Source organism: Prorops nasuta, unplaced genomic scaffold (assembly GCF_024137725.1).
Source record: "Prorops nasuta isolate Cenicafe-Biocafe unplaced genomic scaffold, Cenicafe_Pnas_1.2 PNAS00001, whole genome shotgun sequence".
Taxonomy (NCBI): Eukaryota; Metazoa; Arthropoda; class Insecta; order Hymenoptera; family Bethylidae; genus Prorops; species Prorops nasuta.
In genome coordinates this window covers 7,903,430-7,928,503 of record NW_027116798.1, presented here as the reverse complement: position 1 = coordinate 7,928,503, position 25,074 = coordinate 7,903,430, and the positions used below count along the sequence as shown (strand labels likewise).

Here is a 25,074-nt window from a genome sequence, read left to right as displayed (position 1 = left end):
TGACTCATCAGCTTCGTGCTGGTTATGTTGATGTGTGATAATCATTTGATTGTTTGCCCCTTTTTTAGCTCGTCCACTACATAAACGATCTTTACATTTATAATAACTGAAATTAAAATAAAAAAATGAAACTGCTTTACGTCTTAATAATGCAAAATGCATTCCCACTTGAGCATTTTTCTAAGAAAACATAACATACAGTAATTCTAAAGACGAATTTGGAAATACATGGACATTTTGCTGAATATCAAATTCGTTGGTTTGCATTCTGCGTATTTGGTTCGTTCAGGAAAAATGTGTAAGCGAACATACATTTTCAGATTTATCATTGTTACTTAAAAAATTACGAGAAAAAAAAATACCACAAAATAGTATCATTTTTATAAAAGTTACAAGTTTCGGAAGAACACTTTGTTTACTTTCATCGTAAGGTAATTGCAATAAAGAAAACTTACGGTATGCGCTCATTATTAGAATTTGTATAGTGTTTATCTATATGGTAGGTGAAGCCCTCATAATATATGCTACTGGTTTTCCTTATAATGTAATTTTCTCGCCTCTTAAACGTACGCTCACGACATCTTTTGTATAAAATATTCGTGTTGTTATTTATGTTCATTTTAAAATAAATGTATGTTTGCTCAAACGTCTTGCAACTAAACAATTACGTCGTTATAAGCACAGTGTTCAATTTTTTGCGTCAATTGCCTATATCGATGTTTCTATCCATATTACTAAATGAGATATACTATTGGCTGAAACATATTTATCTTCAATCTTTCGAGAGCATATTCATTGGTTGCATTTACATAGCAGATAAGCAGTCATGGAGCTGGTACTGAAATAGTGGTTGCGTTCAGCGAGCTCAACAGTTGAACGAACAGTTTAGCGATTCTATCATCTGATTAGTGAAAGTTTCACTTGAGGCCAATCAGATAATAGAATCGCTAATCACTCACTCAACTGTTGAGCTCGCTGAACACAATCAATGAGCATTTTCAATAGAAGTAGCAGCTATATAAAGCTGCTATTAAAATATTCAATATAATTGGTCGATTAGATTTGGTGCTATCTGATTGACGAACCACATCTCATTGGCTGTGTTCAGCGAGCTCAACAATTGAGTGATTGATTAGCGATTCTATTATCTGATTGGCCTCAAGTGAAACTTTCACTAATCAGATGATAGAATCGCTAAACTGTTCATTCAACTGTTGAGCTCACTGAACGCAACCACTATTTCAGTACCAGCTCCATGACTGCTTATCTGCTATGTAAATGCAACTGTTTGAAAGTTGATTGGGCGATATCCGCAAGGAGGTCTAGGAAGGAAGCCTCTAGGGTGACAAAAACAACGCTCAGGAAATCTGGTAAAAATCAGTTTATTTGATTGGAAAAAAATACAAAAGAATCAAATAGTGCTCCAAAGGAGGCTGAGCCACAAATTGATAATCCACCCAAAGTTACAACTACGAAATCCCAGCCCTGTGGTCCCCAGGTCCCCGGACAGGATTCCCCGCACCTGAGACTCCCAGGCAACGAAGATAGAGAGAAAGGAAGACGATTTCTTGGAGCCCAAGAAATCGTTGATGGAGCAGAAATGCGTACTAAGAGACTTAGTGGCGTCGCAGGAAGGGAGGAATGGCTAAGCTGCTAATCATACAAAAATTTGACAGAGTCTAGAGCCTAAACTGACTGAAACGAGCCGCACTTATCACGGAACTCTTGGGTATTGATATGTACAATAGACCCAAATAATAACAGCGAGAGAGAGAGTTCTACGCCGTGGGCCACCTATCGGCCTCTGTTGGAGGTAGGATCAAGAGAGACAGAGTGTGAGCGGGAGCGAGACGGCCTGAGAGTCCCAGACCGCTCGTACCTACACTCCGATCTCCAACAAATCCTCCCCCGCATTGACGTTCCTGCGTCAATTCAGATGAATCTTGCAGATGTTGGAAAATAACTAAACTTATGTTCTAAAATTTGGAATGGTGAAACACCGTAAATAAAGACCATGGTGGAAAAGAAAAAAGAAAAAAAAACCTTTGAGCGAAGCTCCGAATGTCCACCAATGGTCGCAGACTAACTCATTTCTTAATGATGAGTTTGGCAGTTTTCAGCTCTAACGCTGGAGTCCAACGCAAGAGCAATTTTCCTTGAGGATCCCAAGACTTCCACTGCCGATATTTCAAGACCGCATGCAATGGTATACGGTGTGTGAGCCCGAACGCCAAGACGGTAACGTATTATGCTGTACGCTCCAGCTCCTTTGCGGTAGAATCATATAGGATTCCATTCTCCCAACTGCTCGCGTATAAAACAGCTAAATCAATTGCTGGTGCTGATGTACGAGAAGGTCCCGCTATGGGTTCCATGACCACGTCAGCTGATTCTGGTTCAGGTGGACAAGGCGGATCCAAAATGACCTGCATCCTGGAGTCCTCTTCTTCCTTCGTCGACACAAGCAAATCCGGAAGTTCAAGCAGAGAATCAACACAAAGAGCATCGTTCGAAAGACTCAAGTCACTGAAGGAAAGGTCCAGTACATCGGACGCGTTAGCTTCTTCGCCCCAAACTTCACTTAAGAACATTTCGACGTTGCCGACTAAATTAGGCACCTTGTCACTAGCCATGATTAAGGAGTACTGATTTAATAAGTAAAGCGTCAAGGTGATGAGATGTACGAGCCGGCAGATCAGAAGCCGTTGGGATTGTTTGTCAATATTTGTATTTATGCCGGGAGCCTACACAGCTGGGTTAGGCTGCGTTGAATCTGTTTATTCGCTGTTTGAACCACAGCTACTCTTGCTACTGAGTCTGAACCGATTATTAAACGAATAATTCGGCCTAAGTTCCATTTGCAAGGTGGAGCGTTTCGAGTCTTAATTATAACGATGTCACCCTCACGAAAATCGTTATTTTTAATTTGCCATTTTGGACGAGATTGTAATGATTGCAGATATTCGCCCGACCATTTTTGCCAAAAAAGCTCGGTAATCCGAGTGATTTTCTGCCATCGATTTAGAGTAGATTCCTTTAAAACTAGAACGGACATTTCGGGTGGAGCGAGTAAAGCGCGACCAACCAAGAAATGCCCTGGCGTTAGACATTCTAAACTTTCAATGTCATCGCGTAAGCGAGAAAGAGGTCTGGAGTTTAGACAGGCCTCAATACGACAAATTAGTGTGGTCATTTCCTCGAACGTAGGAAGAAAAGTCCCAAGAACATGCTTTAGATGATGTTTTACGCTTCGTACCCTGCTCTCCCACAGTCCACCCCAATGAGGAGTGGTCACGGGAATAAATTTACATTTTATTTCGCGTATAGGTTCAAAATCTATAGATTGCACATGTTTCAGAGAGCCTTGGAATGCAAGTTTCAATTCCTTATTTGATCCTTGAAAATTTAACCCGTTATCAGAGTAAATCACCGCGGGTTTACCACGACGTGAAGTAAAACGAGCTAGAGCCGCCAAAAATTCATCCGTATCATATTTGGAGACAAGCTCAAGATGGATGGCACGAGTAGCCATGCATACAAAAACAGCTATATAACACTTAACTGATTTCGAGTTTCGGCCTTGATGCAGTTTTACAAGGAAGGGCCCGGCGTAATCAATGCCAGTATGTTCAAACGGATGGCTACGGTTTACTCGAGCAGTAGGCAAAGATCCCATGAATTGTGTTCCTAGCTTGGCACGCTGACGAACGCAAGTGACACACCTATGTATTATGCTTTTCGCAGCGTTTCGTGCATTGATCACCCAATACTTTTGCCGCAATACTGTTAACGTAAGCTGTAGGCCACCGTGCAAGGTCGTGATATGTATATGTCGAATGAGCAGCTCGGTTAAATAATTAGTTGGCAAAATAATGGGATGCTTTTGGTTGTCTGACAAGAATGAGTGTTGCAGACGCCCACCTACTCGTAGAATTCCTTGCGCATCTAAAAATGGTGCAAGAGAAAGTAATCGAGAACTTGACGGAACTGACTTTTTGCCTTGCAACGTCAATATATCGTTTAAGAAAGCAGCAGCTTGAATTATTTTCACAACACGCAGTGTTGCAGTGCGTAGCTCGAGAGCTGACAAGTGAGCGTGTTGACAAACATTTTTTCTACGCGCTCGATCTATAAATCGCAACACGTAGCTAACAACACGGATTAGTTTTGTCCACGACGAATAGTTATAAAGAAATGACGGTAAATCGCGTGTGACATGATTTGTATATATCGAGGAGGTCTTTATTTCCTCGTTGGTTTCAAACATTAAAGGAGAATTTCCCGATGACGTTTCCCGAATTATAGAGGGTCCTTCCCACCAAAGCGTACAATGTATTAATTGGCTTGGATTAATCCCTCGCGAGTTGAGATCTGCAGGATTGGACTTAGTATTGACATAAGACCAATGAGCCTCTGGTAGACTTGACTGTATATATTCGACTCGGTTGGCTACAAAAACTTTCCATTTGGACGAATGTTGTGCAATCCAAGCCAGCACGATTTGTGAATCAGAAAAACAAAAAATGTCATGCACTGAACGTTTAAGTGATGACTTGATATGAAGCATTAGTTTAGTCAAATAAGCAGCGGCGACTAGTTCAAGACGAGCAATGCTAATTGCTTTAAGAGGGGCCACTTTGGCTTTTGCCATTACGAGGCTGACTGAGGTTTGACTATCACTATTGGTGAATTTGGCATACACCACAGCACTATAGTATACATTTGAAGCATCACAGAACCCATAGAGTTCTAATTTATCTGCTGCACTAAGTTGACCATTCCAGCGCGGGATATTGATTTTTGTTAATTCGCACATTTGCGAGTAATAAGACATCCATTTAGATTGGATAGGCTCGGGAACCTCGTCATCCCAATTAAGTTTGAGCAACCATGTGGATTGCATTATTTGCTTTAACACAATGGTGAACGGTGAGATCCAGCCTAAAGGATCGTAAATCTTCGCGTTTTCCGAGAGTAACATGCGCTTTGTTAACTTAGTGATGGAAGAAGGCGAGATTATAAACTGAAATGAATCAGAGCTGGTATTCCAAGATATGACCAGCACTTTGCTAGTTTCGTTAAAATTTTCGCTATTAAAATTAAGATTAGCGTTACTAGAATCATTAGGAATTTCTTGGAGAGCTGTGCTTGCTGAATTGAAGGCCCATTCACTGAGCTCAAATTTACCTTTATCCAACAACTGAACTAATTGAGATTGGATATCGCGTAAATCTGCAAGGTTGTTAGCTCCAAAAAGAATGTCATCGACATAGATTGATTGAAGTAAGATGGACTTCGCATCTGGGAAGTTATCACCATGTTGATTTGCGAATTCCTGCACTACCCGTGAAGCTAAAAACGGTGCAGGTCCGGTACCGTAGGTGACCGTGTTCAATTGATATGCTTGAGTATTACCAGAATCATCTTTCCAAATTATAGATTGGAATTTTCTGTCTTCCGGACGAATTAGAATTTGGCGGAACATTTTAATAATATCTGTTATACCAACAAAACGAAAATCACGCCAATTCATAAGAATGGCTGTTATATCTTTTTGTAGTTCTGGCCCTATTAAAAGTACGTCGTTGAGTGATAGACCACTCTGAGTTTCAGCAGACGCATTAAATACGACACGTATTTTCTGTTTTCCATTTTCGAGCTTAAATACGGCGTGATATGGCAGGTAAACCAAGGAGTCTGCGTCAATCGCGTTTGTTGTGACCTTCTCCATATGCCCTAACTGCTCGTACTCTTTAATGAATTTAGCATAGCTTTCGGACTGCTCAGAAGATTTGTTAATACGACAGAGAACTCGCCTTAAAGCTGATTCGGCGATGCTGCGAGAGGCTCCCAGTGCCGATTTGGAGAACTCTTTCTTGAAAGGCAATGCAACCTGATAGCGGCCTGATGGTAATTGTGCAACGTTGCTCGCGAAAATGTCCTCGCATAATTGATCTTCAGGGGTCAAACTATAGGTGCTAGGAACTTCTTCAATCTCCCAAAAATCTCGAAGTGTTTTATCGAAGTTGCAACAATGAAGAACGTTTACCGTTGCAGTATGTATGTGCGACGCAAGCGTACCATACACAACCCAGCCAAATAACGAGTCTTGTGCTATCAGCGAATGGTTCGATGAATGAATTATTTGATTCAGTAAGAGTTGAGGACAATAATCTGCACCAATTAAAATATCAATTGGATTTTTAGCAGAAGCATATTCGTCCGCTAGTTCCAGAGAGCCTAATTGAGGGAATTCAAGAGGTGAATAAGACCGAGGACTATAGTTCGTGATTTTTGGTAAAATTAATGCCGTCACCTTGAGTGAGGCCTGATCGTATTTGACTGACTGTAAGATGAGTTCAGCTTTGCTCGAGACGTTACGTACCGCACCTCCTGTGACTCCGTAAATCGTTGCATTAACTTTGCGGCGTGTAACTCTTAATAATTGGGCTAGACTTTCCGTCATGAACGATGTTTGTGAGCCCGGGTCGACTAAGCCTCTAATCATAATTTGACGGCCATTTGGTGCTGTAGCGCGCGCGAGAAAAGTAGCAAGGAGTGCCGTGCGTTCATCCATGGCACTCACATGAGCAACAACAGAAGTCGAAGGCTGATCAATGGTTTGAAGACTGGTGGGTGCAGTAGCTTGAGATGGATTGCGTTGAGACGTCGGATTAGCTTGTTTCTCAAAATGCAAAAGCGTATGATGTGCCTTGGAACATTTTTTACACCGAGAATTACTTCGGCAAGACGATATCGAATGTCCAGGTCTCAAGCAATTGATACAAAGTGAGTTATTTTGCGCTGCTTTATATCTGGCTTGAGGGTTCAAGGCAATAAAGCTGTTGCATTGATAGAGAGGATGATCCGCGTCACAATAAAAGCATTTTGGTTTATCAACGATTGCGTTGAGTGATTTCAACGACTTAGGACGAGAAGTTTTATCAGTAGTTTGTTTACTACCTTTGAATTTATTACTAATAGATTCGAGCATATTAATCTGCTCGGTGATGAACTCTAAAAACTGAGTGAAAGAAGGATATTTCAATACACGTCTTATTTCCTTCTCCCATTCCACAGTGATAACTTGATCTAGCTTGTTTGAGAGGATGTGGACCAATATGGCACTCCATCCATCAACTGGATATCCTAATGTCCTCAGCGAGTCAAGCGCAACTATAGTTGTATCGCGTAGTGTTTTCATGGACATAAGATTGTCAGCGAAGACTTTCGGGATGAGCGTTAGTTTGCTAAGAAGGTTGGACGTAATAATTCGTTCATTTGTATACCTAGTCACTAATGCATTCCATGCTGTTAAGTAACTATCGTTACAGGCGGCTAAGGATCGAATTACTGAGCTAGCTTCTCCTTGAAGACATGCCTTTAAATAATGAAACTTTTGAACACCTGGTAATGTCGAATTATCGCGAATCATTGATTTGAAAGAGTCATAGAAGGTTGACCACTCAGAATAGTCACCACTAAACTTGGGTAAATCTAACTTAGGAAGTTTCAACGAGGGAGCATGGGTCCGCCCTGCAGTGACAAGAGCGACTTGCTCACCGCTTAAATTCTCGACTTGCTCTAAAATGTATTCTTCCGCAGTCAAATACGCCGTCATAGCTCGCTCATAAGTATTCTGCGTCGTATAGTTAAACTGTTGCAAATCTTTTTCCGATAAATGATTAGTAATCGTCACATGATTCGTTTGTATTTTCGCGAGAATTTCCTTGGCACTAGCCAGACGACCATTTAAATAAGGAAGGGTAAAATTACCTATACCACGCTTTTTGGTGTTGACCAGTAGACGTTCTAATTCTAAGCAATAAAGACTAACGTGCCCTGCGCACATGAGTATTTCCTCCTGCGTTACCATTTTGCCACCAAAGACACTCTCCCAGTCACCTCGAAGAATCACCAATCAAAATTCAACTCAATTGAATATGTACCGGTTATATCCGGCTCGAAGGATCAGAAATTTGTTTGAAAGTTGATTGGGCGATATCCGCAAGGAGGTCTAGGGAGGAAGGCTCTAGGGTGACAAAAACAACGCTCAGGAAATCTGGTAAAAATCAGTTTATTTGATTGGAAAAAAATACAAAAGAATCAAAAAGTGCTCCAAAGGAGGCTGAGCCGCAAATTGATAATCCACCCAAAGTTACAACTACGAAATCCAACCCTGTGGTCCCCAGGTCCCCGGATAGGATTCCCCGCACCTGAGACTCCCAGGCAACGAAGATAGAGAGATAGGAAGACGATTTCTTGGAGCCCAAGAAATCGTTGATGGAGCAGAAATGCGTACTAAGAGACTTAGTGGCGTCGCAGGAAGGGAGGAATGGCTAAGCTGCTAATCATACAAAAGTTTGACAGAGTCTAGAGCCTAGACTGAATGAAACGAGCCGCACTTATCACGGAACTCTTGGGTATTGATATGTACAATAGACCCAAATAATAACAGCGAGAGAGAGTTCTACGCCGTGGGCCACCTATCGGCCTCTGTTGGAGGTAGGATCAAGAGAGACAGAGTGTGAGCGGGAGCGAGACGGCCTGAGAGTCCCAGACCGCTCGTACCTACACTCCGATCTCCAACAGCAACCAATGAATATGCTCTCGAAAGATTGAAGATCGATATGTTTCAGCCAATAGTATATCTCATTTAGTAATATGGATAGAAACATCGATATAGGCAATTGACGCAAAAAATTGAACACTGTGGTTATAACGACGTAATTGTTTAGTTGCAAGACGTTTGAGCAAACATACATTTATTTTAAAATGAACGTAAATAACAACACGAATATTTTATACAAAAGATGTCGTGAGCGTACGTTTAAGAGGCGAGAAATTTACATTATAAGGAAAACCAGTAGCATATATTATGAGGGCTTCACCTACCATATAGATAAACACTATACAAATTCTAATAATGAGCGCATACCGTAAGTTTTCTTTATTGCAATTACTTTACGATGAAAGTAAACAAAGTGTTCTTCCGAAACTTGTAACTTTTATAAAAATGATACTATTTTGTGGTATTTTTTTTTCTCGTAATTTTTTAAGTAACAATGATAAATCTGAAAATGAATGTTCGCTTACACATTTTTCCTGAACGAACCAAATACGCAGAATGCAAACCAACGAATTTGATATTCAGCAAAATGTCCATGTATTTCCAAATTCGTCTTTAGAATTACTGTATGTTATGTTTTCTTAGAAAAATGCTCAAGTGGGAATGCATTTTGCATTATTAAGACGTAAAGCAGTTTCATTTTTTTATTTTAATTTCAGTTATTATAGATGTAAAGATCGTTTATGTAGTGGACGAGCTAAAAAAGGGGCAAACAATCAAATGATTATCACACATCAACATAACCAGCACGAAGCTGATGAGTCATATTTAAAAATTGCCAGATTAAGAGAAAATGCCTTCAACTATTCTCAGAATAGTTTAATAACCCCACGCGAAGTATATTCTGAATTATGTGAAAAGTATGCAATGATTATTCTACGTTAATAAATTGTCCTTTTCTTTATTTTTTCTACTGCTTTCTAACAAACATTTATTATTATTGAAATAGCTTTATTTTCAATATTCAAAATGAATGATTAGTTCAATTCCGCTATTTTATTATTTCTTCGATTCTCGTTTCCTACAATTTCTTTTTTAAATATTTTAGCTTTTCTTCTGACATGCACCATTTATCCTACAATCAAATAAAACACAGCTTAAGAAAATGGTGCCAGCTTTCCACACCTCCCCTACCAACCAATTTATTTGACATAGACGACCTTCTCAATTCCAATGAAATTTGGCAGAAGCTGCTAAATTTTAATTACAACAATGAAAACTATAAAATGGAAATATTTAAATATGTTGATGAAGTGGATCAACGAAATATCAGCGTCGTTTTCGGTGTAAGAAAATTCGCAGATAATGTTTTGCAAAATGCTATTTGCTTTTTCGCAGATGCCACTTTTAAAACAAGGCCTAACGTCGAAGGGGCTTACCAATTATTAACGTTGATGACAAAACGTTATAATAAAGTACGTTTTATATTATGTTTACTATAACATTTATTATTTCGAATATGAAGTATAATGGATTTATGCAAAATATTACTTTCTAGATTATCCCGTTTGCATGGGCAATCATGTCCAGGAAATCGAAAGTTTTGTATAAACAAACATTCGAATTAATAAAGGCTAAAATTGCACCCCGAATGGTACCTGCCACATTTATGAGTGATTATGAGGTAGCCTTGCAATCTGCCATAAAAGAGATATTTCCTAATTGTGAAATAAAGGGATGTTATTTCCATTTAGTTCACGTAAGTGTTAATATATTACAGATGTTTCCAATTACATTATAATTTCCTTGTGATAATTTTATTGTAAATAATTTTTAACGGAATGTAAATTTTAACATACAATTTACTTAACAAATTACGATGGTAATAAACAAGTTTAATTTATATCCAGAGTATAACGAAGAAACTAAAAAAATTGGGCATTAAGACTCAAATTGAAAATTTAAATGAAGAAGAAGCTGCAGTGGCCAAAATATTTATAAGAAAATTTATAAATTTATCCTTTCTACCTCATGGATTAATAGAAACTGCATTCCTACATCTTTGTGAAGAAATAGAAGGAAGAGAAGAAATATTTGACATTTTAGCGCCATTTATTCTATACTACAAAAGACAGTGGATAATTAAAACATCGCCAAAAACATTTTCGGTTTACCAAAGTATAGATAGAACGAACAACGGCCAAGAACGATATCATCGTTACCTTAATGACATGATAGGAATTAAACCACCTATACATCATTTTTTCAGTAAGTATATGTTAGCCAACATCAACTATGATCTCTTGTGATGTAAAATCAATTGCTGTTTTACATATTTAGTAACTGGTTTAATTGGTTATTGGTTTAGACACTAAGTATAACGTCAATTACGAAAGATACTAATATATATTTTAAGATTTATTCATTTTACCGCAGTCCACACACACACACACACACACATTGACTGTCAACCATATATACTTACCTTTAAAACTAAAATATTTCCTAATGATTCGATTCAATTATAAATTCATGCAATTTTATGTTGAAAATTTTTAAAATAATTTTTAAGAAAAGGATTTCCTTCAGCAAAAGTCAAGATTACTTTAACGTGACATTTAAATGACAACTGCAAAAACAAATAAAATACATCATCTTATGTTCACCGCTGAATAATACAAATATTGTTTAAAATGTATTTTTCTTCAAACGGTCACCGCTAAGATAGGGAGAAATTAGGTTAAAATTGATATATGTATATATATATATATATATATATATAAATATAGTATATATGTATGTATATATTTTTTTAGATAAAATTATTCAAATCATCAAGAACTACCAAATAACTTTGCATCAATTGCAAAGAGGAAATTATGGGGAGGGAAAGGATCTTGATAAGCTCACAAAATGGTTGGGACAATCATGGAAAAGCTTCCAACAATATTTAATCCTTGAGGAGGATAATATCACTTTAATAAATAAAACAGGAGAATTTCTGGATCAGTCGATAAATTTCTCAACAGAAATATTCAAGAACATCGAAAGGAGAGAAACTTATGACCATTTAGGTTGGTAATGATTTGTATAGAATAACTTTTAAGCAACTTAATTTAATTTACAAGAAGTCAGGTTAACTCATACACGAAACAATTCGGTTTTAGATGAGCTAAAGGAACCTCATATATGTAATGCTCTAAAATTAACACTTATATATAAACTTGCTACTGCATATGATCACGATAAACTATAAAAATACACAATTATAAATTAGAGTGAATGGAAAATTACAGATCTCGAATATTATTTTAATGTCAATCTTCATACTAGTTATAAATTGAACTCGTATTTTTAAATGAAAAGCTGTATATATTTGCAGCAATTTATACGCATATATTGTAAACGATTATCTCATTAACATTTAAAATAAAATATTTTACAAGAGTGATTTAAAAAGCTCACCAGTCTTAATAAGAGAAAATGTATAACAAATAAAGTTTCCTTTTTAAATTATCAATGAAAACTTCACATGGTCTTGAAAGTTTCGTTCAAAGTTAATAAATCAGTTGCACTGTATAACATATTTTTAAAATTATTAAAAATATGTTGCTTCATTTATTTTTTCAAATTCGTTTCAGTTATCGATATTTTGTAATAAAAAATCTAATAACCATGATGTTTTTTTATTTTTACAGATAATGAAGATGCCAATATGACATTGGAAAGAAGAGATTCTGATTGAAAAATAATAATTTGTTTCATTAAAATGTGTTAATAATTATTACTCAATAATAAAATGTTAAACATTAAAATTCAGAAAACTAATTACATTTAAATGTGCTGACAATATAAACTATTATTCTGAGTCCAATTCTTTGAAGAAATAAAATCGAAATATTTATTTCCAACTCAGCTACATTAAGGAAAGTTTATATTTTTTAGTCAACATCTGACTTTGTACTATCCATAAATAACCTCTTGTTGTATTTTTATTTCTTTGACTGAACACCTAGGTCTTGCATCCTGGAATCTTGCACCAAAACAGAGATTTTAATTAAAATGAATTAATGCAGTTAAAAGCAATATGTAGCTTATCGTTATTTCATCCAAATGTTTCACTTCATTCAGAAATTCTGAAAATAAGGAAAGTCAATTAGGGTTCATATTTCAGCCTGAATCAATAATTAATACGAAAACGTTATAATACGATATACAATTCGCTGATTAATTTATTACTCCTCGTGATTTATTAGACCTTCGTTGGTAAAAACTGCACACGATACAGTTAATATATCTTAATTTCATAAAATGAAATTACACAATGCTTTAGCTTCAACAATCTCGGGAAAAGTTAAGCACCAAATTAGCTCTGCCGGTGTGTTCGGAATTTTATATAAAAATTAAAAATAGAAGATATTAATATGCTGTTATGAAAGATCAATTAGTAAGCTAGATTTGTATTTATTATGCTTATATAGAATAGCTATAGTGTGGATATAGCTACAAACATGCATCCATAAGATGGTTTCATAATTTCTTGCTTCAATAATAACTACAACAACCATGTCTACATTAATTGTTGGATACATATATACGATTGAATCGGTCTTGTTTTAGTCGAATTTATGCATTGAGAACAAGCCTGAAAAGAAAAATGAACTTAAAAATGCTTAATGACAATTTACTATAACTTATTTTATTCATAACACTAATAAAAAATATCTTGTGTATTTTATCTAGACTAATTGCTTCCCTAAGAGCGCTTAAATATAGCTATTAGCAGCCCTGGTTGAAGAGTAGCTTTTCAGAATATTCTTCTGTACTAACTTCATCTGTTTCTTAATAACTTGTGTTTGGCAAATTTTTCCTTGCTTCCATATACTATCCAAGGTAGTATCACTCTCTTCGCTCTTTGAGATTCTTAGATTCCTCCAAATAAATTGCACGATAATTGGTAGGTACATTTATCCATATTTTTTGTCCTCTTCTCTATATATATTTGAAAGACAAAATTTATTTTGTAAATTGAATGCTTCGTTCCAATAATTTTTAATATAAAACTCAGATGTTTATTACCTAAAATATCAATTTTATCAACTTTATTTCACTTGAAACAGCTATAGTACTCTTCAAAATTCAACAAGAGTATACTATATACCTCTGCGCTTGCGTACCCTTCTGCATAAAATAGTGTTAAAAAATTTCCATGCTGTATGTTTATCTGTAAGAGATAGAATGCATATTTAAAAATCAAATCATTTATGATAACAATACGTATATATTTAGTATATATACATACATATATACTATAGAATTCATTTTAATTTCTAAGCTGCTGTACCTACTCATTGCATTCCTTAAATCGTAGATGATAACTGACATTGATGGTGTATCCAGATTAATGCTTCTGATCGTATTAAATTCAAATTGTTGGTTATTCTGACAGTTTGATGGCAACATGTGCTATCATGTCCAATTTTCTGTATGTTTAACCATTTTATGTAAGTGATTGCACATCTAAAGGAAACAAAATAACACACACAAAGCAATTTATTCTTAACAATTGTTAGAAATATAAATTGATAAACTTATCTCATAAATCCACAATTGAAGTTATTGCATACATATATCCTAATACTATGTTTACATTTTCACAATTTTGACATTTCCACCTTACACGCACGTACACTCACACCAACCCATATGATACTCTTATCCAGTCCAGTGTTGCCAGCTTCTCAAAATTAGGATTTTAGATGATTCAGTCGGTAATCTGCAATACCGACTTTTGACGAACGTGAAGTTCGCGTTTTTCGGTCATAATCTCATTCAGTCAATTTATCATTCCGTAATCTTCTATACTACCGTCCTATAATATAATTTCCGGAAAAATATCATTGCTGAAATATCAATTTTAAACCGATAAATAAGGGGTTTGATTCAAAAAAAAAAAAAAAAATACTTTACTTACACTTTCGTTAACAAATTCCTCTTCAAAAAACAAAAGAAGTTTGTACTTCTCTGCCTATCCCTATTGTCGTACACGCGTATTCGCACACGCACCCAACACGCCGATTATTAATATTATCTCCTAATGTCTTACATTCCTGATCTTGGTTTTAATGAAATTTATTTTCTGCCTATTTTTAAAAGGATCCTCGAAAGCACCCATTTAGTTGAAAATCTTGGGTAAAGATACGGCGTTATTTGTAGATTAATGTTCAAGTCAATTTATCTTTTCGGTAATGCGACATATGAACTACTCTAATGTAATCAAGAAATAAGTATTATATTAAAAAACTTATTATAAGAAATTTTAATATTTTCTTTTTTAAAAATCTTATTGTTTTATCAGATAGAGCAGTTTGCTGTGTACATCATTGGAAGATCTAAATGATCCGGAAATAGTTTTTCAAGTAAGGCCATAGTCTTCTTTGGAATTTTCAATCTAAGTGGAGGGGTTGAGGCATCCCGTTAAGAATAAATATGCCTTTTTTCATTTTATGAAGGGACAAGACAAATAACTATGAATAATTTGTTGTTAATGCTGTAGATTATTATTCATGGACTTTGCCAGCTCATTGGTACGAGACGATTTCAAATAAGTTAGTAAATACTTATGCTTTTCTCTTTTTCAGTTTATTACAATTTGTTTGGTGAATTGTGAAATATTTCTTTTTGGTGATCCTATCAACTTCAAGTCGCTTTAAAGTAGAATGTGACCTAACAATTGACTAATTTTACTGGCAAGTCCATCTAGGCAGAAACTATGCAAAAAGGCAAAAATTATGGGCAATCTATGGTATGAAGGAAAAGTTATTTTTACTTTCGTGGCTTGTCCCTTCATAAAAAGAAAAAGCGGCTTAATTATTCTTAAAGGGATCCCTCAAGCTCTCCACTTAGATTGAAACTTCTAGTGATGACTATGGCTTTACTTGAAAATCTATTTCCGGGTCATTTTGATTTTCCAATGATGTACATAGTGTAACGTAGGGGTCAGCCACCTCGCCGGACCAAAGTAGATCGCACACGTCTGTGTGCAATACCGGTGGTATTGCACATTGCTGACACCCGGAATTCTTTTCCGGAAATGCGTTAAACCTTGGGCGTCGGCCGTGGATGTGGAGACTTTTTGGTCGTCATGTGTTGAAAGATCATGGCGCTACTGACGACACATGACCTATTAAGCCTCCTGTTTGTGAATATGCGTGTACGACAATAAGGGTCGGCGGAGAAGTACAAACTTCTTTTGGGTTTTTGAAAGGGAACTGTCAATGAAGGTAAAAGTAAAGTAATATTTCCGTCGAATCAAAGCTCTAATGTATCAATTCAAAAATTGATTTATCTCAGCAATGATGCTTTTCCGGATGTTATAATATAGGACTTTTCTCAACTTAGTTTATTCTCAATAATATGTGATTAAAATTAAAAACATTGTTAATGTTTCACCCTGTGTATACATAGTTTATGTATAAATATGAAAATTATAAAATTAAAGCTTTTTTTTCTACAATTTTCACTATAAACTTTACTTCATAAGGCAAATTTATTATAAGTACTTTTTTGTGAATTCTAACTATTAATTTAAGAAATATTTGTGACATTTATTATATTTACTTTCTCGGTAAATCTATACCGAATTCTATCACAGTCGTCATTAAGGTAGTAGTCTAGAAAATTGACCAGCTTTGCAGGGTATTTATCGGGAATTTTTTTGACTACCTAAATGAAATGCAAAAAATCTGAAAATCTTATATGTTATTAATACTATATTGAATTATATAAAAATATAAATTTTTTTTAATTTTTACGATATTTTCTATAAATTATATGGGGTCAAAGTAGGTGAAAAAGAAAACATGTACTATTGGCCCGTGAGGTATCTCCAGTTTCGGTAATCGGAAACAAAAAAAAGCAACGGATTATTGTTCAGTAGGATTGTCATTCTGGCCAGAATTAGAAAAAATTAATTCGGTCGAAAAATAACAAAATGGCAGACTTCGAAATAAGAAGGTACCATTTTTTTAGTGTAAATTGGGTTGTAAATTGAATAGTAATGAATGAAAAATAATGATTCTAGTTCCGGCCAGAATTACAGACTTATAGAACAACCTGTAAAAATTTCAGCCCGATCGGTTCAATAGAAAATCTATTATACCTCGGGCCGGCCGAGAGAACGTGGTTTCAAGAAAAACGCGTTTAAAATTTGGCTAAGAGAAATTTCATCCTCACATAATCGTTGATCCCCGGTGCGTACAACAAGCCTTTGGTCTCTTCATACGTGTCAAACACGAATATATCTGGTTATATCCTTTCGTATATCAAAAGGTATACGAAACTCCAACGAAATATAAAGGTAATGAGTCATAATAGTGAGAAATATCCGTTAGCAGCTGTCGCGCAATTTACAGCGTTCAATTATGAGGCGCTCTCAAATATATGTTATATCATTGTTAATATTTTGAATATCGGTTTAAAATTTATACACCAGATTCTCATGTTGGTTTACTATCGGAATATGAAAAAAAAATTTCGACCCAAACTAGACTGCTACCTTAATGTATTTATCAAATTCGGTAGCGATCGACATTTTTAACCTCAATTATTGATAATTTTATGTTACAGGATCGCTGTTAGCGATATCTCTCGGTAACTTAAGTCAAGTACCAAAAGTTGTTGGTAACGAGTTATTGATTATTGAATCCTTAAAAATGAACTCTTACAGAATCCTTCATTCGATACTGCAGGCGACAACTATCAGGACTTAGCGGTACCGACAATTGTAGCTAGGAAGCTATAGAATCCCGCTACAGTTTACCTAAAGTTAAGGAAATTGAATAAAAGTATTACAACACCATTATAGCACATAGTATATTGTTGGAGATCGGAGGAGTGTCGAAGCGTGCAGTGGAGGATTCTTGAGAATTCTCGCTTTGTCGCACTCTCTGTCTTCTTCCTCTCCTGCTTCAACTCGACTCTAGTGGGTGCCCTTAGATGATTTCGTTTGAAATCTACTTATGTTCCAAATGGCATGGTACTTGCGTGACTTATTATACAAAAGTCTAAGCTGTGTAACAAGGCAAATTCTCTTGCCTTGTTGCTTAAGTTATTTTTTATTTTTAAAACGCCGCGCTTAAATGAAGTTGCTCTTGATCCCGGGTGGTGGTGCTGTGCACGCGTGCACAGCTACCCGCTCGCCTGGACTAGCGCAAAGGTTTAGGCACACACACCATATTCACCTGTCAAAAGGACCAGACGTCGACTGGAGAAATAAGAAACTTTGGCTTAAGAGGAATTTTTCCATGTAAGTGGAAGGACTACTGAAATTAACACTATTGGAAGGAACAACGAATCGTGGGAGAGAATTTGATTACCCTGGCTGCATCCCCGCTACTCTCCATCCTAACCTGCAAAAATTAATAATGCTGTGCATGCTCTATATAAGTATTGCTTAATTGTTCACACTGCATGGAGGTAAGCGTTGTGGCTCCAGAAAGGACCCAACGTTTCACTATTAATAGTTCTTTGTAAATTGAATAGTGGCTCCAGTGTGAGCAGGGCATAGTAGGTCCAATAGATAAAGGTGTCACTCTGACTCTAGTATCAGAGCCAGATTAAAGCCATTTTCCTTCCTTAGTTGATTCCAGTGTTATTAAATATAAACAAAAAATCTCTCTAGTTGTATATAATTAAGTTTGAGACGTATAGCCTGTCCGGTGACAAAATTTAGGCTTTAAGCCACATATAAATATTTTGTTCTTTTCTTTACTTATATACTTTGTACATAGTTTGTTACCATAAAGTACTTTCAGACTAAGGGTTAATATTATATTCTGGATAGAATATTGTTAAGGAATTGGTGCATAAACACATTAAAAAGGGAGTTTGTGGGACTCCGTTAGATAACCCTAGTCACTTAACTTTTCTAGTAGTGATTCAGATATTGATGGACTTGGCTAAGCCCTGCTTGATCTGGTATTACCTTATTGCTTGTGTTTTATATTTCCGACAGGAATAGTATAGCAAATAATTAGGTTCTTGAAGGGCTAGCGTTGGATAAATTGAGAAGGATTCTTCTGTCCAATCAGACTTACTCATATGTGGACTGAAGGTCATCCAATTACCGCACATCCACAATATTATTTAATATTCATTTTTCTTATTTATATATAATTACTTTTTTTTGAATAATTATAACCTCATGGCTCTTGTCTTTATAAGATAATAGTAGATTTAGGGGAAAATCCCATGTATCTTTATGTAATTATATAAAGTTGATACTTGTAAATTGATAAACAGAGCAGTTATAAAATATAGTTCCTATTTTAATTTTTATTAATGTGTAATAATAATTTTCTTGGAGATTTCACTTTTATTTCCCAGTATGCCACGTCCTTGAAAAGTCTCAAGCTGGCAAGCCTCAGACTGGCTCATGTACAAGGTTCATGAGCCTGGCGCTCTCTATAAGTAAATTCTGAGTGCCTTTGTGTTGATTCTGGTTAAAATTGTGCCTTCCCCACATAAACCAAAAATTATGTCACAGCTGTAGACATATTCCCATTTCATTAAAATTAAGCTTAGCCATTTTCTATCACCTGCCTGCGATTCTACTAAGCCTCCTAGTTCGCAAAACTCTTCCTTTAAATACTCTCGTGGTCTCCAGGAGAGTGTTTCCTTCTTTTCGCGTACTGTCGCCTAGGTGTCTCAGGTGCGACACTTCCTGCCCCTGGGCCATAGTATATTTAGGTGGGGGTTTGTTGGGTTTCTTTATAGGAAGGTACAATTCATTGTGGGTGGTTCTAATTCGACTCTTCGGATCAATATTTCTTATTTCGGCCTATAGGCAATTATCGTTATACATATTTGGTAAATCATTTCAAACATGTTTGAAATAAACTAATTGTTTTCATTTATTTCGTGCCTTCTTTTGTGCTTAGAAACTATCCTTTCCCCTTTTATTTTTCAGAGGACCTACCTAATCAATTGCTCACATATATTCTCAATTTTTGCTAACATAGTAATTCTACCAACGTGGTCAGATACTGTTCCTAACCACATAAAAATAATTTTGTTAGCCATTTACACCGGTTACAAACATAATACGTAGACATTTATGCTGCCTAGGTTGGAAATGGTAAAAGCTATAACCAAAACTTACCTGTGCTATTCGCATTGCAGTACGAAGACCTGATTGGATTTGACCTAGATGAACTACACCAGTAACTCCAACAACTTCTAGCATACCATCCCAATGATTGGGTTTATTAAATTGATCTTCTTTATCCGGCCCCCAAGGATTTGCACCAGATCCCCAACTGTAGAAGAAACAAAAAAGAATATGAAAATTAAAATTTTTATTAAATACAATAAGTACAAACGAAATAAAATAAAATAAAATAAAAATACTGGATACCTTCGAAAAATTTAAAAATTAATTTCAAGAATCTATATTTTTAAATATGTAAATCTAATGAACAATTCTAGGTATATATTAATTATAACAAAAAATGCAGAATATTCCATTATTTTATATTGATCTAAATTCAACCTTATTCAATAAAAAGCCCACCTCTAAAAGGGTCAAAGAAAGTTATTATTCCTATTTTTAAATTTTATTTAATGGAATCCCTAATAGCACGCTTAACTGAACATCGACGCCATTTAACTTTCACTTTTTCAACTGACTAAACAGAAAAATGTCAATAAAGCTATTTGTCAGAATTTATCAGAATCGCTTTTTATATGCTCAATTAATTTCTATTACCCCGTTAACGCCCAGTAGTGGGATTCTGTAATGCTTAGCGACAACTTTCGGTATCGTTAAGTTCAGTTACCGACAGAAATCGCTAAGTGCGATTCTGTAACACAGAGTCAGCGATGATTGTCGCTTGTAATGTCGGTACTGTCGGTAAACTATCGAATCCTATCGAATAAAAGTAACTTTCCTTTTTAAGAAAACTCTCAATTCAATCTTAGTTAAGCGACGGAGTTACGAACAATTGAAATTAATATAAATTGTACTAAACCGAATCATTCATCAGAAAATTGAGATTTCACTGAGTTTTTTATTGACAGGAAAACTAACAATATCGTTATAACTTATAACGCGCGATTTCGGGAAAAGGTATTTTTCAAATAAAATTAGGCTCTGAAACATTCTCAATAAAATTTGCCTCTATATTCAACTATTTACAACTGGCTTCGACGCCAGGGCCTCTCCCGTTAACCTATGCGGGAAATAACATTCAGGCCATCGTGTTGCGGAAATCACAAATATTTCTTTCTATTTACGGCGCTGCTACTAGTTCTCTCGGCGCATTCGGTTTTATTCTAATTTACTTTCTGCGATTCAGGACGCAAGACCCACCGTGGGCCAAACGAATGGCCTTTTATTACCGCGGAGCACATTTTTTGCCGCTTTTCCCGGCTTTCCCGTGATTCTAAGCTCTTGCTCTGAGGGTCGCCCAAGTGCCGAACCCTATGTGTTAGCCGATTTCTTTCCTTTCTATGCCGCGACTGTACTTCTTGAAATCTACGTGTCTCCTCCCGGCAGTGGCATACACCGTGCCGGAGACTGTTCCGCGATAGTAACTATGCTCGCCTATCTTATTTCTCACCGGCAACTTTTCCTTTCACCGATCGTGCTTTTGGTGCTTTTTCTCCGGGCGCTTAGGGATCCCTCGTTCAGCGCGTTCTCTAACTCTTTCTCTTACACGTTTTTTCGGTCTCCGTGCTTAGCTTCCTACACCTGTCACGATCTACAAGGCAGTACGTCAGGCAGTGTAGGCCTTGCCGCGTGTTCACTGCAGCACTGCGGTCGGCACACACGAAAGTTCACGCGGATAAACCAATTAAGCGCTAGGCGCGCAAATTCAGGATTCGTAACGTGACAGGTCCAGTATGGATCTGCCACGTTACAAACTTAAAAACGACCGAGATAGATGTCGCTAGAGGTTCAACGGTACTAATATAAAATTTATCCGACGAACAACTTTAATAAACCTTTGCTTTTCCTTGGACGCATTCCACCAAAAACTCACAATGCTCGTAATAAATAATATATATCACATCAACTATTATATTGTGAGTGTTTTTGGCCTCAAGTAGGTCGTTCCCCTTAACGACAGCTGTCGGTATCGCTAACTACCGACAGTTATCGCTTGCGCTAACGAATGAGCGATTCTGTAACTTTAGCTTAACGACAATAGTCGGTGCAGCTCATGTTTGTACGATAACGACGAATTCGTTAAATTTCTAGGGAAGTTGGTAATGTTGGCAGCGTTGCCAACTCCGCCATTTTGATTATACTACGGTGTACAGTGATGTCAGTGATGCCAGAATCAAGTTTTTAGCAACATAAATAAAGTTAACCGCTAGCCAGCAGCAGTATAGAAAATCCGAAGGGAAGAGGTATATATCCCTTCCCTTCAAATTTTCTATACTGCTGCTGGCTAGCGGTTAACTTTATCTTTGTTACTAAAAACTTGATTCTAGCATCACTGACATCACTGTACACCGTAGTATAATCAACATGGCGGAGTTGGTAACGCTGAATGTTGGTGTATTTAATACCAACCGAAATAGGAATTTTTGTGTTACTTCACTATATCAATTTTGACTATAGCAATTTTTGCTATAGCAAAATTTTCATATTTTATTTAAAAGAAGTATTAAAACGTAAGTACATTTTAATTAAAATAAGTATTAAAAATTAATGTGTGCGAGACAGCGTCGAATATCGGCTCAGAACCTGTGAATTAAGAGGGAAAGTTTTGTCCAATAATAAGACTCTGAATTGCTAGTTAGCAAAGATAACAATTTATTCAATATATAAAAAAAACTTACAAATTTTATACAGTATATACAAAATAACCGTACGAACTAGACGTAAAGTTAACGAAAGCCTAAGGAATTTGTTCTTGTCAAAATGCTAGGGAATTTCATCCGAAGAAGTTTCCCCAGAACCCAAAAAACGAAAAATCCGTAGGACGGAGCGCGGACTATTCAAACTCCCGGACTGGACAATTTCCCTGGGGTATTCCCCAGCAATATCCCCAGCCACGGGAGGAAGCAGAAGTGGAGAAGTGGTTTAGGGAAGGGGAAGTCTCCTTACCCCTCAGCCTCCTTCTCATCAAGCTAGTGGCTCCGAGCCACCCCAACCCTTAGGATGAGTATACCCCTACCACTACCCGACTCTTACGAGAGCCCTGGATTTTAGGGTAGGAACACACTGAGTCCGGGTTAGCTCTTGGAGGCAGTGTGGAAAAGAAGGAGAGGGTTGATGTTCTCCCGGGTAGTTCCCGGAGAAATATCTCTTAGGAGAGAGGAGAGTGTCGTAGAGGGGAAGTCCCCTCTTGGAAGGCGGTGGATGGTTGGTGATACTAACTAAAGTTTTCACCAGAAGAGTTCGCCGGTGGAGGCGCTGAGTGGTGCCGAAGAAGGCCAAAAAGTTGCCGGTGAGGCGGTGGTGCCGGAAGACGCAAAAGATGTCAGCGATGCTCGGCTGCTGCTGCTATTGCTGCTGCTGCGTGAGCGGGTTGGGCTGCGATGGGTCCTTATCAAGGACCCATCTAAGTAATTACGCGGCACTAAATTTGCCAGCGAGAGAGCTGCCGAAGGCGCTGGCCACCTAGCGGCAAGCGCGCAAATAGTGCCGCTGCCGCGACGTGCCAGGGCCAGTAGACGCGCAAGCGCGCCGTGGCGAAAGGGTAGTATGGTTTATCGCATAAAGGTATTATCGCAGAGAGGGTTTGTCGCTAAAAAATGCAATATACAGGCGGTAATATGGTAATGATATTTTACCGACAGTTACCGCTAACTCATGGGTAAAACAGACTATTCCGACGAAAGCATCAGTAAGTAAATACAGGATGTCTTAGTAATTCTATAGTCAGATAATATCTCTCTTACAGTTAGAGAAATGCCACAAGAAAACAAGCTTTGCTTGTAAAAAAGGGACGACAAGTACATAAATCGTGCAGCATGAATAATATATTAAAATGAAATATTTCAATTAAAAAAATTAGTGAAATCCAAATATTAGGCAAGTTTATTTTTTTACCTTATCAAAAGTTAAATTTTCGAGAAAAAAGTAACATAAAAAAATTACTTGCCGGGCTCGTAATGTCCATGCACAGTGAGAAATAGAATCGTATATTGTTCGGCTAACTTCACTCTTTATTCTAACATGAAATTTGCTATACTACGCTACAGCTGAACCACATTCGATTTAATTTCCCACTATGTACACTGACATTCATCGAATCTGCTCGTGAAGAATGGCCTAGTAGACTTGTAACTAACTGGACAGCTTCAGGTCTCTAGTTCTCACCAAAGCGTGAAACGTCACGATGACGTATAGGAGTCGTAGTGAGGAGAATAAGGAGAATCTGGTAAATTGCATATACTCGAGTGTAGCGGTTGATCGTCTTACTTTTGTCAAAAGTATATCATCTCAGGATAAAATGGTATAGTAAGAATTTTCTTCTTACTCTGTCTAATAGCATAAGAGTGAGAGAGAAAGACATATGATACCCCATGTGCCCATTGATTCTGCTCGAGCACGTTTTTGGTATAGTGATAGAAGCGGTAATAATAGTAATCAAACAACAGACCAATAAAAAGAACAGGGTATATTCCAATGAGTGAAGTGTCAGGTGAGCAAGTGCCAATAGTGAGTAAAATGTGCAACTTAACTTCTGCATTCTTTTTAATTTATTAAAAAAACTTATATATGATGAACTTTTATTAAAATCATGTTGTGTTATTAATACAGGGTGTTTCTCTAACGGCGGTATATAGGAGATTCGTGTTAGTTGACTATAGCGCTCAGGATGATGGTATCTGAGAGCACTGATTGGTCAATATCATGTAGTGCCAATATGAAATGGTACGTTACCAATAGATGAATACGAAAAATGAGACCCATCCGCCATTTTGGAGTGGAGAACTGTTTACATGCTAGTTTTAGAAGAAAGAGGTGTGAAATGGAAAAATGTCAAATAGTGAGGTTACTAAAGTAAAAATGGAAAATAATGAATGAAAAGTTCGAATATTCTTACTTTGCAGTCATTATTTTCAATTTTTACTTTAGTAAGCTCACTATTTGACATTTTCCAATTTCACACCTCTTTCTTCTACAACTAGCATGTAAACACTTCTCCACTCCAAAATGGCGGATGGGTTTAATTTTTCGTATTCATCTATTGGGTGGGTTGGAGAATGACCTAAAGATAAAATGTCCTAACGATAAAATGACCTAAAAACGCTAACTTCACATTGGTTAAGGGGATGCATTGAGCGACTCAAACACTCATTCAAGTTTATCTTCCAAATTATTAGGAATATGTACTTTTTTGTAGAGATTATATTTACTCCTTTGACTGTACTGAAGCGCGCTACAAACTCGATTTCTCAAAATTATAAAAAATAATTTTCATAAAAATTATGAGTCCTTGTAATATTGTTGGTCATAATAATATTGAAAATTAGGCCTTGTAGCG

At 36.6% G+C, this 25,074-nt stretch overlaps 1 protein-coding gene across 1 annotated transcript in view; it reads right to left on the bottom strand.

The window, feature by feature from the left end:
- Window positions 1-25,074, bottom strand: part of LOC136774330 (diacylglycerol kinase theta) — a 2,104,019-nt gene that overhangs the window by 296,340 nt on the left and 1,782,605 nt on the right. The window contains exon 16 of the mRNA XM_066728589.1: window positions 19,731-19,887. Coding sequence (XP_066584686.1) covers window positions 19,731-19,887 — 157 coding nt within the window. The remainder of the gene's footprint in view (window positions 1-19,730; window positions 19,888-25,074) is intronic.